A 15170-nucleotide genomic window follows, 5' to 3' on the forward strand; every position below is an offset into this window, starting at 1 on the left:
AAATATATATGTATATATATATATATATATATATATATATATATATATATATATATATATATATATATATATATATATATATATATATATATATATATATATATTTAAGCCATAAACATCGTTTCATATCCAGTTAACTTTAACTTGGGGAATAACATACACCCAAGGGGAATTATAACTGATAAGTGCTCGGTCCCCGGCAAAATTCGACCGTCGCCTGGTTTAGAAATAACGGCAGACCGTGAGTCTTAATTGTCTACAAAAATTATAATTCCCTTTTGTGTAAGATATTTCCAATGTATGGCGAACTGGATATTAAACCATGTTAGTGGCTTAATATTTGCAAACATAAAAAGTCACGCGTTTTTGAGCAACAAAAATTCATATATACAATATATACACATACATATACATATATATATGTGTTGTGTGTATGTATATATATATATATATATATATATATATAATATTACTTAACACAAGATAAACACAGGCTGAATTCCAAAGAACATTGGCGAACAACGGAGAAAAAAGAAATGTAGAACAAAATACGAAGTAAACGACGTTTCATTAGCAAATAGTGCAAGGAAAATGTTCCGTGTAGAGACCAGCCTCATAAAGAGGCTGGAAAACAACCAAATGGCCAGACCATCTGGTCTCTTAAATGTCATCGCAGTTTTCCCTCCAAGTTTCCGAGAACTTTCAGAGTTTCCCGAGAATTTGAGTGGTTTGTTATCTGCGCCAACAAAGGGGGAAGGAGGCTGTGTATTTGACATTGCCTGTTTGTATTTACCATTATCTGCTTGTATTTAATTCTGCCTGTTTGTATTTGACATTGCCTGTTTGTATTTAGCATTGTCAGTTTGTATTTAACACAGCCTGTTTGTATTTAACATTGTTTGTCTTTAACATTGTCTGTTGGTATTTAACACTGCCTGTTTGTATTTATCATTGTCTGTTTGTATTAGCATTGTCTGTTTGTACTGTATTTAGCACTGTGTTTGTACTTAACATTGTTAATTTGTATTTAACACTGCCTGTTTGTATTTAACATCGTCTGTTTGTCTGGTTATTTGATGAAGTCTAATCAGCCATGCGTCCACAATTTATCTTAAGCATTCATCATGGGTTTCCATCAAACTTTACGGATAGGTTCCTGGATGGGTTTCCTGGATTTTGGTATAAATACAGATGTGGAATGGAATGGAATGGAATACGAAATTTAGGCCGAAGGTCTAGCGTTGGGACCTATGAGGTCATTCAGAGATAAAAGGGAAATTGAGTCTGAAAGGTGTAACAGGAGGAAAACCTCGCAGTTGCACTATGAAACAATTGTTAGTAGAGGGTGGAAAATAATATGGAAGAAAGATAATGTGAATGGAAGCAGAGTAAAAGGAATGAAAGTGGTTGTACTTAGGGGCCGAAGGAACGCTCCCCTTAGTGGGGGGAGGGGGGTAGTGCCTTCGGTGCACTGTAGACATTACTTAAGGTTCTTTGCAGCGTCCCTTCGGCCCCTAGCTGCAGCGCCTTTCATTCCTTTTACTCTACCTCCGTTCGTATTCTCTTTCTTCCATCTTGCTTCGCACCCTCTCCTAACAATTGATTCATGGTGCAATTGCGAGGTTTTCCTCCTGTGTTGCACTTTTCAAACATTTTTACTGTTAATTTCAGTTTCAGCGCTGAGTGACCTCATAGGTCCCAGTGCTTGACTTTTGGCCAAATTCTATATTCCGAAGGATCGCTGCAAAGAACCTTAGGTGATGCCGCCTACAGTGCACCGCGGATTTGAATTGGACTGCTGACGCAAATTGTTTGTGTACCGGTACGTGTATTTCTTTTGGGGGGTGGATGGGGTAAAGGATAAATCTTAGTCCTTAGTTATTTTGCTTCGGTGTATATTAAAGAAAATATCCGCGGTTGATAAGTGATTTTTCCCAATAACGATAATTTTATCGATACATGAAGGCTTTGGAAAGTACGTTAGTGCCTCTCCGGCAAAATTTATTTACCATTTTTATTAAAGACCATAAAAAAATATCAGGTTTCTTGTGTCCTCGTAATATTTATTTCTTAACATACGACATAACTACAGAATCTATGTAATACATTTTATTACTGAATATTTAACTACCAACTGACATCAAAGCATCTATTTTTTTAATAATATTAGTGATGATATTAATACTAGTAATAGTAGTAGTAGTAATATATATTATAAATATATGTATGTATGTGTATATATATATACACGGAAATACACACACATAGATATGTGGCTTTGTATATACATGTGTATATATATACATATATATATAAACACAGAATAAAATAAGAGCCAGATAAAAAGTAAATGACCAAACACAAACACGAGTGTGGGAAAAATATTTACCGAGACAATGGTTTAAGGAGCTTTCTCTACGTCCTGGAACACCTTCCTCAAGCTTAGAAACATCAATACCAGTATTAAAGTTCCTTAAAACTCAATGGTGGTGCTTTTTAAACAAAAACATTAGAAAAAATTACAATTAACTGGCACAGTTACGAATCATTCTCATTTCCCCTTTTCTCTTTAAGTCTCCTTCAATTAAAAGTAAGTTAGACGATATTCTTGTCATCAACGGGCGTTGGATTTTAGGAACAATGGCTTTGTATTGGACTATTTCTTCTTTATTTTTTTTTCGTGTGTAAACGCTTATTAAGCTGTATATCCAAGGGAAGAAGAACAGACGCTGTTGAAATGCAGTCTTTTACTTTAACCTATGTGAAGCCAACGTCACCAACCAGATGGCAAATAAAAACAAGTAAAAAATGAGCCGAAGTTTCTTCGGCGCAATCGAGTTTTCTGTACAGCATATAATGCTGTGTGAGACTCTCAGCCACGCCCCATGAAACTCAGCCGCGGCCCATGAAACTTTCAGCCAAGGCCCGGTGGTGGCATGTGTTGGTGACACCTATAGCGGTGCCAGACGCACGATTACGGCTAACTTTACCCTTACATAAAATAAAAACTACTGAGGCTAGAGGGCTGCAATGTGGTATGTTTGATGATTGAAGGTGGATGATTAACATACCAATTTGCAGCCCTCTAGCCTCAGTAGTGTTTAAGGTCTGAGGGCGGACGAACAGACAAATAACATCTCAATAGTTTTCTTTTACAGAAAACTAAAAGGAACAAGTAATGTGCAGGGAAAAGAGATGATTGAGAAAAATTGGAATCTAGTGTGCTAGTCAAATGTCATTTGATCAAAGCCGTTTAAATGAAAGCAGAACACGCAAAATTAACCTCTGAAGCGACGCTGTATGAGTTCCTAAGATGTCTGACTACCATAGACTGGAAAAATACGAAATGCCTTCAGTTCCAGCGTACTCTGTAGCGGCAAGAGCCTCCGTGGTATTATTTGCGGACGTAGGGAGTTCACTTTTGCATTTGCTCTAAAATACTGATAAGACTGGGAAGAGGGACGGAAGTAAATTCGCCTCTAAGAGTCTGCTCTATGGTTTTAGTTACTCCACAGCGATAGAAGCACACTTCGGTATTTTTAGAACACTAGTAAGTTGATAAATAAGAAGCATAAGAGAGAGAGAAGAGGGGAAGACGGGTCGTGGGAACGAATGGAATATAGAATTTAGGCCAAAAGCATGATAATGTGGCAAGCGCTGGGACCTATGAGGTCACTGAGCGCTGAAGGGGAAACTGGGAGTAGATAGAAAGGTTTGAAAGGTGAAACAAGAGGAAAAGCTCGCAGTTGCACGATGAAACAACTGTTAGGAGAGGCTGGATAGCAAGATGGAAGAAAGAGAATATGAATGGAGGTATAATAAAAGGAATGCAAGGGGTTGCAGCCACAGTGGCCGAAAGGAAGCTCTGAAGAACCTAAAGTAATGCCTGCGGTACACCGCATGAGGTGCACTGACGGAACTAGCCCCCATCGGGAGAGACGGGTTGTCTGTTCTCTCTGACAGTATATAAGCATTAAAAATAGTAGTAGTAGTAGTTGTAATAGTAGAAGTACTAATAGTAGTAATCATAGATTCTCTCGACCTTGGTAGTAATGGTCAATAAAACTTCCACTTGAGAAAGAGATAAAAGCATCAAGATTACTCTAGGTTATCAGATGACGAATCTGGGGCATACAGCTGCTCACGTAATCAGATGACCATCAAAACAGCATGAATGCATGATAATGTGGCATCGCTACCCTCAAGTGGAGCAAGATCGAGTCTGGAATACCAATTGGTGCTGAAGTATTTATACATTTCGCCTGCGATGTTAATTTAATGACTGATTTGGCAGTCATATGAAACTAAATTAAGAGAACTGTCAATCCTTCACTGAGGAGAGCTACAACACCTACAGTTTTTCACAGACGTGGATACTGACGAACGTTAGTTGTTTCAGTATTATTATTATTATTATTATTATTATTATTATTATTATTATTATTATTATTATTATTATTATTAGTGAAGAAATCACAATGGTGCGAATGTGAAATTTTATATATACATACATACATACACATATATATATATATATATATATATATATATATATATATATATATATTATATATATATATATATATATATATATATATATATATATATATATATATATATATATATATATATATATATATATATAGAGCTATATCGTCTGTATATATATTTCTGATTTATATTTTTACAATTACACCACTGTGGATTTCTTCACCATTTTTGTGACTCATACTATTATTATTATTATTATTATTATTATTATTATTATTATTATTATTATTATTATTATTATTATTATTATTATTCAGAGGACAAACCCTATTCATATGGAACAAGCCCACACCACAGGGGCCACCGACTTGAAATTCAAGCTTCCGAAGAATATGGCGTTCATTAGGAAGAAGTAACAATAAGTCCAGGGAAATACAGACAGTGACCCAGATATCCTTATGAATTAGGTCAAGGGGGGTCCCAGGGTCCAATCAGAGGCGTCTGTCAGTCAGAATCGTCAAGAGAAGAGTAGGTCCTCCTCCCATTCTGTCGTGGAGTGTCACGAGCGAAGGGTCTTCACTGTCAGAGAACTTTTTTGACTGGTGATTGCAAGCGCTTCTTGTGTGTCTGTTCGAGGTAAAAGCAAAAAGGTACGTTGAGAATATTCTGTGGGCTGCCACGTACGTATATTTGAGAATACGTATACATACACACATTCACAAACATATACAAATTGCATTTGCGTCTGTACATAACTGTACTTCAACAATACATGCATTTACACACACTCACACGCATATATATATATATATATATATATATATATATATATATATATATATATATATATATATATATATATATATATATATATATATATATATATATATATATGCGCGTGTGTAAATGCTCGTATTGTTAAACTACAGTTGTGCACAAGCGCTAATGCAATGTGTATATGTGTTTGTGAATGTGTGTATGTATGCGTGTATGTGTATATATATGATAAACTTTTATTTTATGATTTTATTTTTTTTTATTGCAATATAAAGTTAGGTATATCTCTGAAAGATAACGAACACGCTCAGGTCATGTAAAATTATTTGTATGTTATTATATCTAACTCAGTATAAAATCAAGCCTTATCAGTGAACGATATATATATATATATATATATATATATATATATATATATATATATATATATATATATATATCGTTTACTGATAAGGCTTGATTTTATACTGAGTTACATATAATAACATACAAATAATTTTACATGACCTGAGCGTGTTCGTTATCTTTCAGAGATAGCCTATACCTAACTTTATATTGCAATAAAAAAAATAAATTCATAAAATAAAAGTTAATCATGCCACAAAAAAAAATTATTGCTTCCTGTTCATTCACCGGAACTCATGTTTTCATACCTTCGTTAAAGGAGCTTATTGTACAGACGCGTACAAATACGATGCTTAATTCACTACGGGGTACTTGCATCCCCTTGACGCAGGTGCGCATGCGTGAGGAAACATGAGGAATTCTTATAATGAATCGTTATTTTTTCGGAAATTCAAATGTGAAAATTAACTGCAACACCGAACTTAGCAGAGTATATTCCTTTACTCACAGGATAGGAACCATGAAAAGTATTATACTTCAAATTCATTGTTGCTCTACCTATATTGGATCTGTTTATTCATTTATTCATTCATTTTATTTTACGTATGGTATTCTACGTTCCTTTAAACGTCTGATTTATCTTGGTTTCAGTAATGTGCTTTATGAATCCACTGGGTGAGTTTCATGCGTTGTTGTTTACTAAATTTTCCGCCGAATGATAAAGCCTATTAGCGACTAACATTTCATCGTAATTTTCCAACCTGGGCTCCTGTGGACACCAGAAGAGTTGGGAGGATGCTCTCATACTTGGGTGGGAGCGATGAGACTAGAGGCAGTGATGATGATGAATTTCTCTGGTGTTTTTACAAATCGATCATTCAACTTTGAACTCGAGGCGTTGCAGAGCAATCCAATGGAATATATTAGTCTTATCTTGGTATTATGTACCCTATCAGTAGTCTCTCAACCAGTGTCCACAGTCATTCGTAGATACTGGAACGCACCCTACTACTCGGCAGATTCTCTCGCAGATTTCTGCCAAACTCATTTATCAAAGGTACCCTGTGTTTTTTCCTTCCCCAGGCAAAATGAATGAGATGAGCAGGAATAGCAATACAACGGTCACACTGAACGCTGTCTCTGGGCTCCTGTCGACCGACCTGCCCACCAAAATAGCTGATCTGAAAGCTTTGTTCTTCACTGCACCAGATGCAGGTATGTTCATACTATTTTTCCACTGTTTTCATCGGGGAAAAAAATGAAATAATTGTGATTTTTTTTTTAGGTAAAGCACGGATTTACCATACCGGATGCAGGTATGCACATAATAATATTCAATGTTTATTTCGGGCGGGGAGGGGGAGAACTGAAATAACTGTAAACTTTTAAGAGGTAAAGCAGTTATTTTTCTTTAGTGTAAAGAGGATAAGAATTATGTATATTGGTTTGGTACGGCAAAGTATTTAACAAATAAATGTTCATCTTACAACAACAACAACAATAATAATAATAATAATAATAATAATAATAATAATAATAATAATAATAATAATAATAATAAACCAGTGATGTTTCTTTAGTGTAAAGAGGATAAGAATTATGAATTTGGGTGTGGTACAGCAAAAGATTTAACGAGTAAATGTTCACCTAATAATAATAATAATAATAATAATAATAATAATAATAATAATAATAATAATAATAGTAGCAGTAGTAGTAGTAGTAGTAGTAGTAGTAGTAGTAGTAGTAGTAGTAGTAGTAGTAGTAGTAGTAGTAATAAAGCAGTGATTTTTCTTTAGTGTAAAGAGGATAAGATTTATGAATTTGAGGTATGGCACAGCAAAGGATGAAACAAGTAAATATCTACCTGACAATAATAATGTAATAATGATAATACTATAGGTAGTAGACCCTTTCAAACATGCAGTATTGAAGGTTACAGCTGCATCAGCTGCATTCAATTTGTATAGAGTTTTCTCTATCTTTCTGATATAGAAAGATAGAGAAAACTATATAAACTTAATGAAGTTGAGGAGGCTAAAACCTTTAATAATAATAATAATAATAATAATAATAATAATAATAATAATAATAATAATAATAATAATAATAATAATAATAATCACCATCATCATCATCATCATAATGGTTGTTTTCCTTTACAGACTTGACAAATCAGGTGACTAGTTTTGTCTCTTTTTAGTTAGCAAAGAAAATATATTTTGGATTATATATTAGTGGGATAACCGACATATGGTTTTTTATAGAACTAAATATGCTTTACACTTTGGTAAGCGATTCTTCATACAGAAAAAAAGACCCTCCTTCCAGTATGACTGTTATGTATACATATATAATCATTTGCTAATTATTCACGCAAAAGCACGTTGCCCAAACCCGTACGTGTGTATGGTTGTGTGTCGTGTGTGTGTGTGTGTGTTTGTGTGCATGTTCCTGTAAAAATGTAGACTGCGGTGCTGAGTGAAAAGAGCAAAAGAAAGGTGATTTTCATGTATATATTCCTTAATGCTCAGACAGGTACTTCCCACTCACACACTGCCTGGCGATCAGAGTAATAAGAAAATAGCATAAGACATGAAGCAGAACCAGAATACTCTTGTTCATGGAGGTGAATATTAGTCTCTTATGAACGAGGACGAGAAAGTTCGAGTATTCAAAGCAAGGCTTAATATTTGCAATGGACCACTGATCAGATGAAGTCTGGAATCCATTTCGCCTCTCGAATTCAATGTAAATCAAAGTGAAATTCTTTTGCGAAGATGGGAGAGAAACACTTAATGGTGCAACTACAAAGTACAGCACAACAACAGGCAACCCAGACTTGAGATGCGTAGGCCCATAGGGGAAAGCCCTCTATAATGAATGGCACTGGCTGTGATATTATACACACCTTTTCCACCCTAATGATTACTTGACAAAAGTCATTCATCAGGGCTGATACGGTACTCGGGTGGTGTTACAAAATACAAATGATTACAAATGAATGCATTAGGGGAATTACAATACATTAATTAGAAATCAGTCGTTAAAATATTGCGCTACAAGATGCGACTTCACTATTACTAAGCATGCAACATTTACACATATACTGTACATTAAAAAAATAATTTGAATTGTTGCCTTGAAAATATAGATTTTATCAAGTTTCTCACAAGGAACACAACTGGTAACAGGTAGCATGCGGTATAACTCGGGAAAAAATGAGTGTCAAACATTTTCCACATTGCAGACGTGTTTGTGTGGATCGGCTACATGGGGACGATAGTGTGCGTGTTCATCACCGCCGTCATCTTCTACTTCGACTTCATCTTGCCAGCCATTGCCTTCGCAGGGCGCGGCCTGTCCTCCTACTCCTTCGGGCGTCTTGGCCAGGACCTGGGTCTACTGGCCCGCGTCGCCGACAGGTAACTCTCGAAAACGCATTTATGTACTTGCTTGTTAGTGCGTTGAACTCTGCGGCCCTAAGATCGGAGGAAAGATACTGAAAATCCACTTAGCCGGACTGAGATTACTTAACATTGTGGAGAGGGGAGGTGTGTGTGTGTGTGTGTGTGTGTGTGTGTGTGTGTGTGTGTGTGTGTGTGTGTGTGTGTGTGTGTGTCTGGTTAGAACCGCTATGGCAAATACCATTTGTGCACTGTGTGAGTACTACATGAGGTGCTTACCTAACTACCCTCTGTTGGACGGCAACCCTGTAACCACTGATCTAAGTTAAGTATACCTTAGTTTAACCAGACCACTGAGCTGATTAACAGCTCTCCTAGGGTTGGCCCGAAGGATTAGATTTATTTTACGTGGCTAAGAACACTAAAAGGCGCTTTTATCTACGTATTCATTTATCTATCGTTGCCTGCAGTGGATTGCAGAAGCAAGTGTTATAATATTTAGATTTCTTTGTTGCTCCTTTATATATATATATATATATATATATATATATATATATATATATATATATATATATATATATATACATATACATATACATATACATACATACATATATACATACATACATACATACATATACATATACATATACATAACAGAAGATAATGGCAACATATGGAAAAGGGGCAACAAAGAAACAGAAGTAACATTTGCTCTTATAAATATGTAAATAAATGGAATGAATCTTCATCAATTTTTGACCTCTTTGAATGCTGGCTGTAGTCCAGTTTGATTTTCTTTGCAATTATTACAAAAACCATACGTAAACAATAGCTTAACCTTACATGTAAGGTCAGTTTCGAAGAGAAAAATACTTTAAATTATAATGTGATTCAAATAAATCATCGACGTCTTTCACATACATACATATATACATACATACTACAACACAGACACACAATATATATAATATATATATACGTATATATCTAACTGTAGAATCCTTACTTTTACGAAAGTCAATCACTGACAATTAGCGAAGGACAGTGGTCGGTCCAAAATCAGCCCACTAAGTTTGGACAACTCTGAAGGAGATTCACTGGCCAAGGATTATTCAGTTAAATTTTGACATTCCTGAAAGTCACTCTTATGGCAAAAACCAATTTGTCAGATTTTGAAATCTTTAAGTTCGGTCACTAAAGTAAAATTATTCCAGTTGATTTCAACAGATCTATCTCCGTTTGCCACTGGTCAGAAACATTCCTCTGGATTTTGACACATTTTCTTAGCCAAAAATTATGCTATTGGATTCTTATTTCTTTTTAAGGGCCGATCATTAGTCTAATATCATTCCATTAGCTTTCGAACCGTTTTGGTTATCAGCCACAGTTAGAAAAACAATGTTAGATTTTGACAATTTGCGAGGACATTGGTTAAATGTCAGTCCGGCATATTCTGAATATTTCAAGGTCCTTCGTAATTCAGCAATTAATCCGACTGAGTCCCCAATTCGTTTTAGGTTAGCCATTGACCGATAAACAATTTATCAGAGTTTTTGAATTTTGTAACTATTTCCTTAAATTCTGAGGGCAATTTGGAACCAAAGAGGCAAAGTGCTCTGCAAAAATAAATAAATAAAATAAAATAAAATAAAAAATAACGTTCACGAATTTTCATTGGAATGTAATCCTCGACCTAAATATCACTTCTTATTTATTCTTTAAGTCTGGGCTAAGATACAGGACCTTGGCCAAGTCTTGCTGAAATAAAGTGCCAAGCACCTCGGGAACAAACGCTGTATAGAGGACCCTCAGATTTGGCACCGCTGGATGGAAAACTTGACCCTTTACGTCAGACATTTCAGATTTTATATAATTCTTTTCCTGACCTCTAATCATCTGGCTTGCCAACTTTACGCTGACCGAACATTATAATACATCATTTATGGAGCAAAAGATAGTTTTTCTAGGCACTACTGCGGATTCATTCAGCCAGAGACATTTATCCTTTTAATTACCTGAAACATGTTACAGTCTCCTACTAAAGTTTTGTTTAGATTGGTTACCTGAAAAAGTCAGTATATCTGTCCCAACAATAAAAAAAAAAAAAATAGGAAATGCAATATGTCATTAAAACAGATCGTGCATATTTCTATAACTACTTTTGACGACAAGATGAAAGACGGAAAATTTGCTCTAATCGCCTGGTGTTTAAACTGGAAGTCTTTAAAAATATATTTAGTGAATATAAAATAAGGAAAGGAACTGTGATACATACACCTATAATATACTGTTCCCTAACCAAGACGGCCTCGTGATCAAGAAACACGTCCAGCAAACGAATGGGAGAACTTGCAAATTAAAATCAATACGTGATTCAATTCAAGTGGCTCTTTGATATGGCTGCTGGCAAGGGAGCTGAAGGCAGTCCATGGTCCACGGACTTTATGCTAATTTTGGCCGTTAATTTATACCAAAATACACGGCAATGAACGACATAGGCCGATGCACGCAGATTCTACTCGTAGCTTTGCTGTCTGTTAGTATTAGATGTGTGTAAGAATTTTGGAGAAATGTAACATTTTAAAAATCAATATTTAGTGAAGTCAAGTTAGGAAAAAGTTCAGTAAAACCAATACACTTATTCGTACACACACACACACACACACACACACACACACACACATATATATATATATATATATATATATATATATATATATATATATATATATATATTATATATATATATATATATATATATATATATATATATATTTATATATATATACATATTACTGTGTATGTATGTGTGTGTATGATGTTATATACATTTGTGATATATATATATATATATGTACATACATACAAGCATACACACACACACACACACACACACACACACACATATATATATATATATATATATATATATATATATATAATTATATTATATATACTATATATATACATATATATATGTATGTACATACATACAAGCACACACACATATATATTATATATATATACATACATACATACATACATACATACATACATACATACATACATACATACATACATATGACAGGACCGAAGGCAATAACTTTAAAGGGATATACAAGGACCCATAGTTAATAATCCCAGGGCCTGGTTACAATTCGTTGGTTCTAAAGTTATCGATAAGCAAAGGCCGGGGAAGATAAAAAAAAAATATCTAAATAAATACTGGCAACGTGCAATGACATACTCGGCAATGATATTTCATACTACTTCACGCCATAACAATGGTCTATAAAGCCAGTCGCAATAAGTTCTAACGTATAAAACTGTGAATATATACAGCAAAAATGAAAAACGTATTTATATGAAACCTTTGGTGAGAGTTTATACCGTCAGTCGTAATTTATAAAATCTTTTTTTTTTTAATACAGATATAGGCCTAGTCACAGTATTTAAGTAATGCAGGTGCACAAGATACGCTTAATCTCCTCTCTCTCTCTCTCTCTCTCTCTCTCTCTCTCTCTCTCTCTCATCGAACACTGTCCGCATGTTCGAAAATTTGAGTCAGCTTCAGTTACGTTTGCGTTGGATCTTAACAATTACAGAAAAACAAAGTGATTATTTATCAAAAGTTAATGTAATTATTTACTATGACAATTGTTAAGCAGCGTGCATGCACTGAAGCTACTGTATGTATGTATATATATATATATATATATATATATATATATATATATATATATATGTAATATATATACATATAGCTTCAGTGCATGCACGCTGTTTAACGATTAGTAAGTAAATTAACTTAAATTAACCTTTAACAATCATTTTATTTTCCTAACACACACACACATACACGCACACACACACACACACACACACACACACACATATATATATATATATATATATATATATATATATATATATATATATATACTGAATTTAAAAAGTTATTAGTAAATATTTGAAACCGTTTTCTGGCAGTAATTCGCTTTTTTCTGATACATAAATCAGCAGTTCTTATATCATCAAGTACGACCATGCAATGGACCTTCCCCTCACGCCAGAAGGTGATTGCCTCAGGAAAACAACAATCACGACAACTCAACAACAATTACGGCAACTCAGCAACAGTTACGGCAACTCCCCAGCAACACTAAAAGTCACCCCACACGCCGTTCTATATTGCGTCTATTTCTGTTCCTTCATGTTTTTACGGTGCATTCAGTGTCTGTCTGTTTATTCTGTAATGACTATGAAGTAAGATAATTGAAGTATGAAATGATAATGACAAAAAATAAAAATTAATCAGCACACTCACCAACCAATTCATTACGCTATACTATCCTCTGTCGCTTTCATCATTAATTATGGCCACATCGTCATGAACATAATCATCATCACCACTAATACTGCACTCTTCTTGCTCATCAGCATGGTAGGTAAGCCCAGCCATGGTAGTTGTAGCCCAGGCCTAGCCATGTGACCATAGTAGTAGATAGGCCTAGACATAAGGCATGGTAGTGGATTGGCCTAGCCATGTGGCCATAGTAGTAGATAGGCCTAGACATAAGGCATGGTAGTGGATTGGCCTAGCCATGTGGCCATAGTAGTAGTTAGGCTTAGCATGTGGCATAGTAGTAGGTCAGCCTAGCCATGTGACCATAATAGTAGATAGGCCTAGACATGTGGCCATAGTAGTAGGTCAGCCTAGCCATGTGGCCATAGTAGTAGGTCGGCCTAGCAATGTGGCATTGTAGTAGGTAGGCCTAACCATGTGGCCATAGTAGTGGGTCGGCCTAGCCATGTGGGCATAGTAGTAGATAGGCCTAGCCATGTGGCCATAGTAGTAGATAGGCCTGGCCATGTGACCATAGTAGTAGTAGGTAAGCCTAGCCATAAGGCATGGTAATAGGTAGGCCTAGCCATGTGGCCATAGTAGTAGGTAGGCCTAGCCATAGTAGTAGGAAGGCCTAGCCGTGTGGTCTCTTCACTTCCACACCGACGAGATTTCGTTGTTGTAATAATAATATCTAATAATATCACAGTGAGTACCGCATTATCACAAGGAAACCGATCGAGAGCGCAATCTGTCTTGCCACAACCGAGTCGACAAGGAAACTGGTTGCCAGGCAACTTGACTGTCTTGACAACCAGCATAACCAGTTCCACAGCGATCCGTTTTCTTTTTCTTTTATTTTTACCTTAAGAGAAAGAGAAAAGAGATTTGCTTAAGCGGTTTAGGGTTTCTTTCGTTATTTGTGGAAAGAACTTATGGGAATAAAACTGTTAAGCGGCGAGCTTAACAATATTTACCTTTCGAAACACCAATTTGTTAGCGTGTGCATTTCCTACTTCTAATTTCTGATCTACAGTTTTATCTTGCCGTTTAGCATTCTTTGAAACAACATTTTGGCATATCATCCTGAAATATACAAATATCTTATTTCAGAGCTGAGTTTTAAAACAGGGTGTTAGGATCCCTGTTTCATTTTTATCTCTCAAATCAGAACAAACCATGGAAATATTTGGCAGTATACCAACCAACATATAAAAAATCCCTTTCTTCACTCTCTCCCTCATCGTTTTATTTCATATTTTAATTTTTTCTAAAGTATTTCATCCTCATCCAAATTACTCTTAGTTTTTAAATTCTACGTCAAAATTCACAGAAATGTTTAATCAAGCATTTTTCTAATCCTACCCCCCTTTTCTGTGTTGTATGTATTTGTGTGCTTTTTGTTTGTTTCATTGTCCAATATCAGATTATAAATATGATTCTTTAGTTGTGACGACAGTACACCTTTTCCTTACCACCCCAGTGAATTGTTTATTTTTCTAACAATAACTTTTTCAGCCTAGATTTAAAATTCACGTTTCCAAAGTGTTCAAGAAAATCCTGATTTGGTATAAGTGGTCTAGATTACATGAAACTCTCAGCAAATATACAAGGCAGCGATATCCTTTATAAACAAACTATTCCTTCCTGAAACTTGAAGAGTGTTTCAGTTTCAGAACATGGTCTAAATAACAACTGCACTACTGTCCTTACTTTACCCCACTCGCACCACGGAAAATGCCATACTAATAAAGTACCACTGACAAATATAATTCCGCGAATAACAACGCAGGTAGCATTTT

The 15170-nt window shown here is 35.1% G+C and overlaps 1 protein-coding gene and 1 long non-coding RNA gene across 3 annotated transcripts in view; one reads left to right on the forward strand and one right to left on the reverse strand.

Annotated features, from left to right (window-relative positions):
- Positions 1-14181, reverse strand: part of LOC136848604 (uncharacterized) — a 90222-nt gene extending 76041 nt beyond the window's left edge. Inside the window, exon 1 of the long non-coding RNA XR_010856059.1 lies at positions 13351-14181. This is a non-coding gene — a long non-coding RNA (uncharacterized lncRNA). The remainder of the gene's footprint in view (positions 1-13350) is intronic.
- LOC136848603 (uncharacterized) overlaps positions 5019-15170 on the forward strand; it is an 11294-nt gene continuing 1142 nt past the window's right edge. Inside the window, exons 1-4 of one of the 2 annotated variants that reach the window (XM_067120973.1) lie at positions 5019-5141; positions 6697-6828; positions 8864-9038; positions 13044-13339. In XM_067120973.1, coding sequence (XP_066977074.1) covers positions 6702-6828; positions 8864-9038; positions 13044-13293 — 552 coding nt within the window. In that variant the 5' untranslated portion in view covers positions 5019-5141; positions 6697-6701 and the 3' untranslated portion in view covers positions 13294-13339. Of the gene's footprint in view, positions 5142-6696; positions 6829-8863; positions 9039-13043; positions 13340-15170 lie in introns of those variants that run through there. The other variant, XM_067120974.1, reaches the window with a different exon arrangement.

Source organism: Macrobrachium rosenbergii, chromosome 19 (genome assembly GCF_040412425.1).
Source record: "Macrobrachium rosenbergii isolate ZJJX-2024 chromosome 19, ASM4041242v1, whole genome shotgun sequence".
Classification (NCBI taxonomy): Eukaryota; Metazoa; Arthropoda; class Malacostraca; order Decapoda; family Palaemonidae; genus Macrobrachium; species Macrobrachium rosenbergii.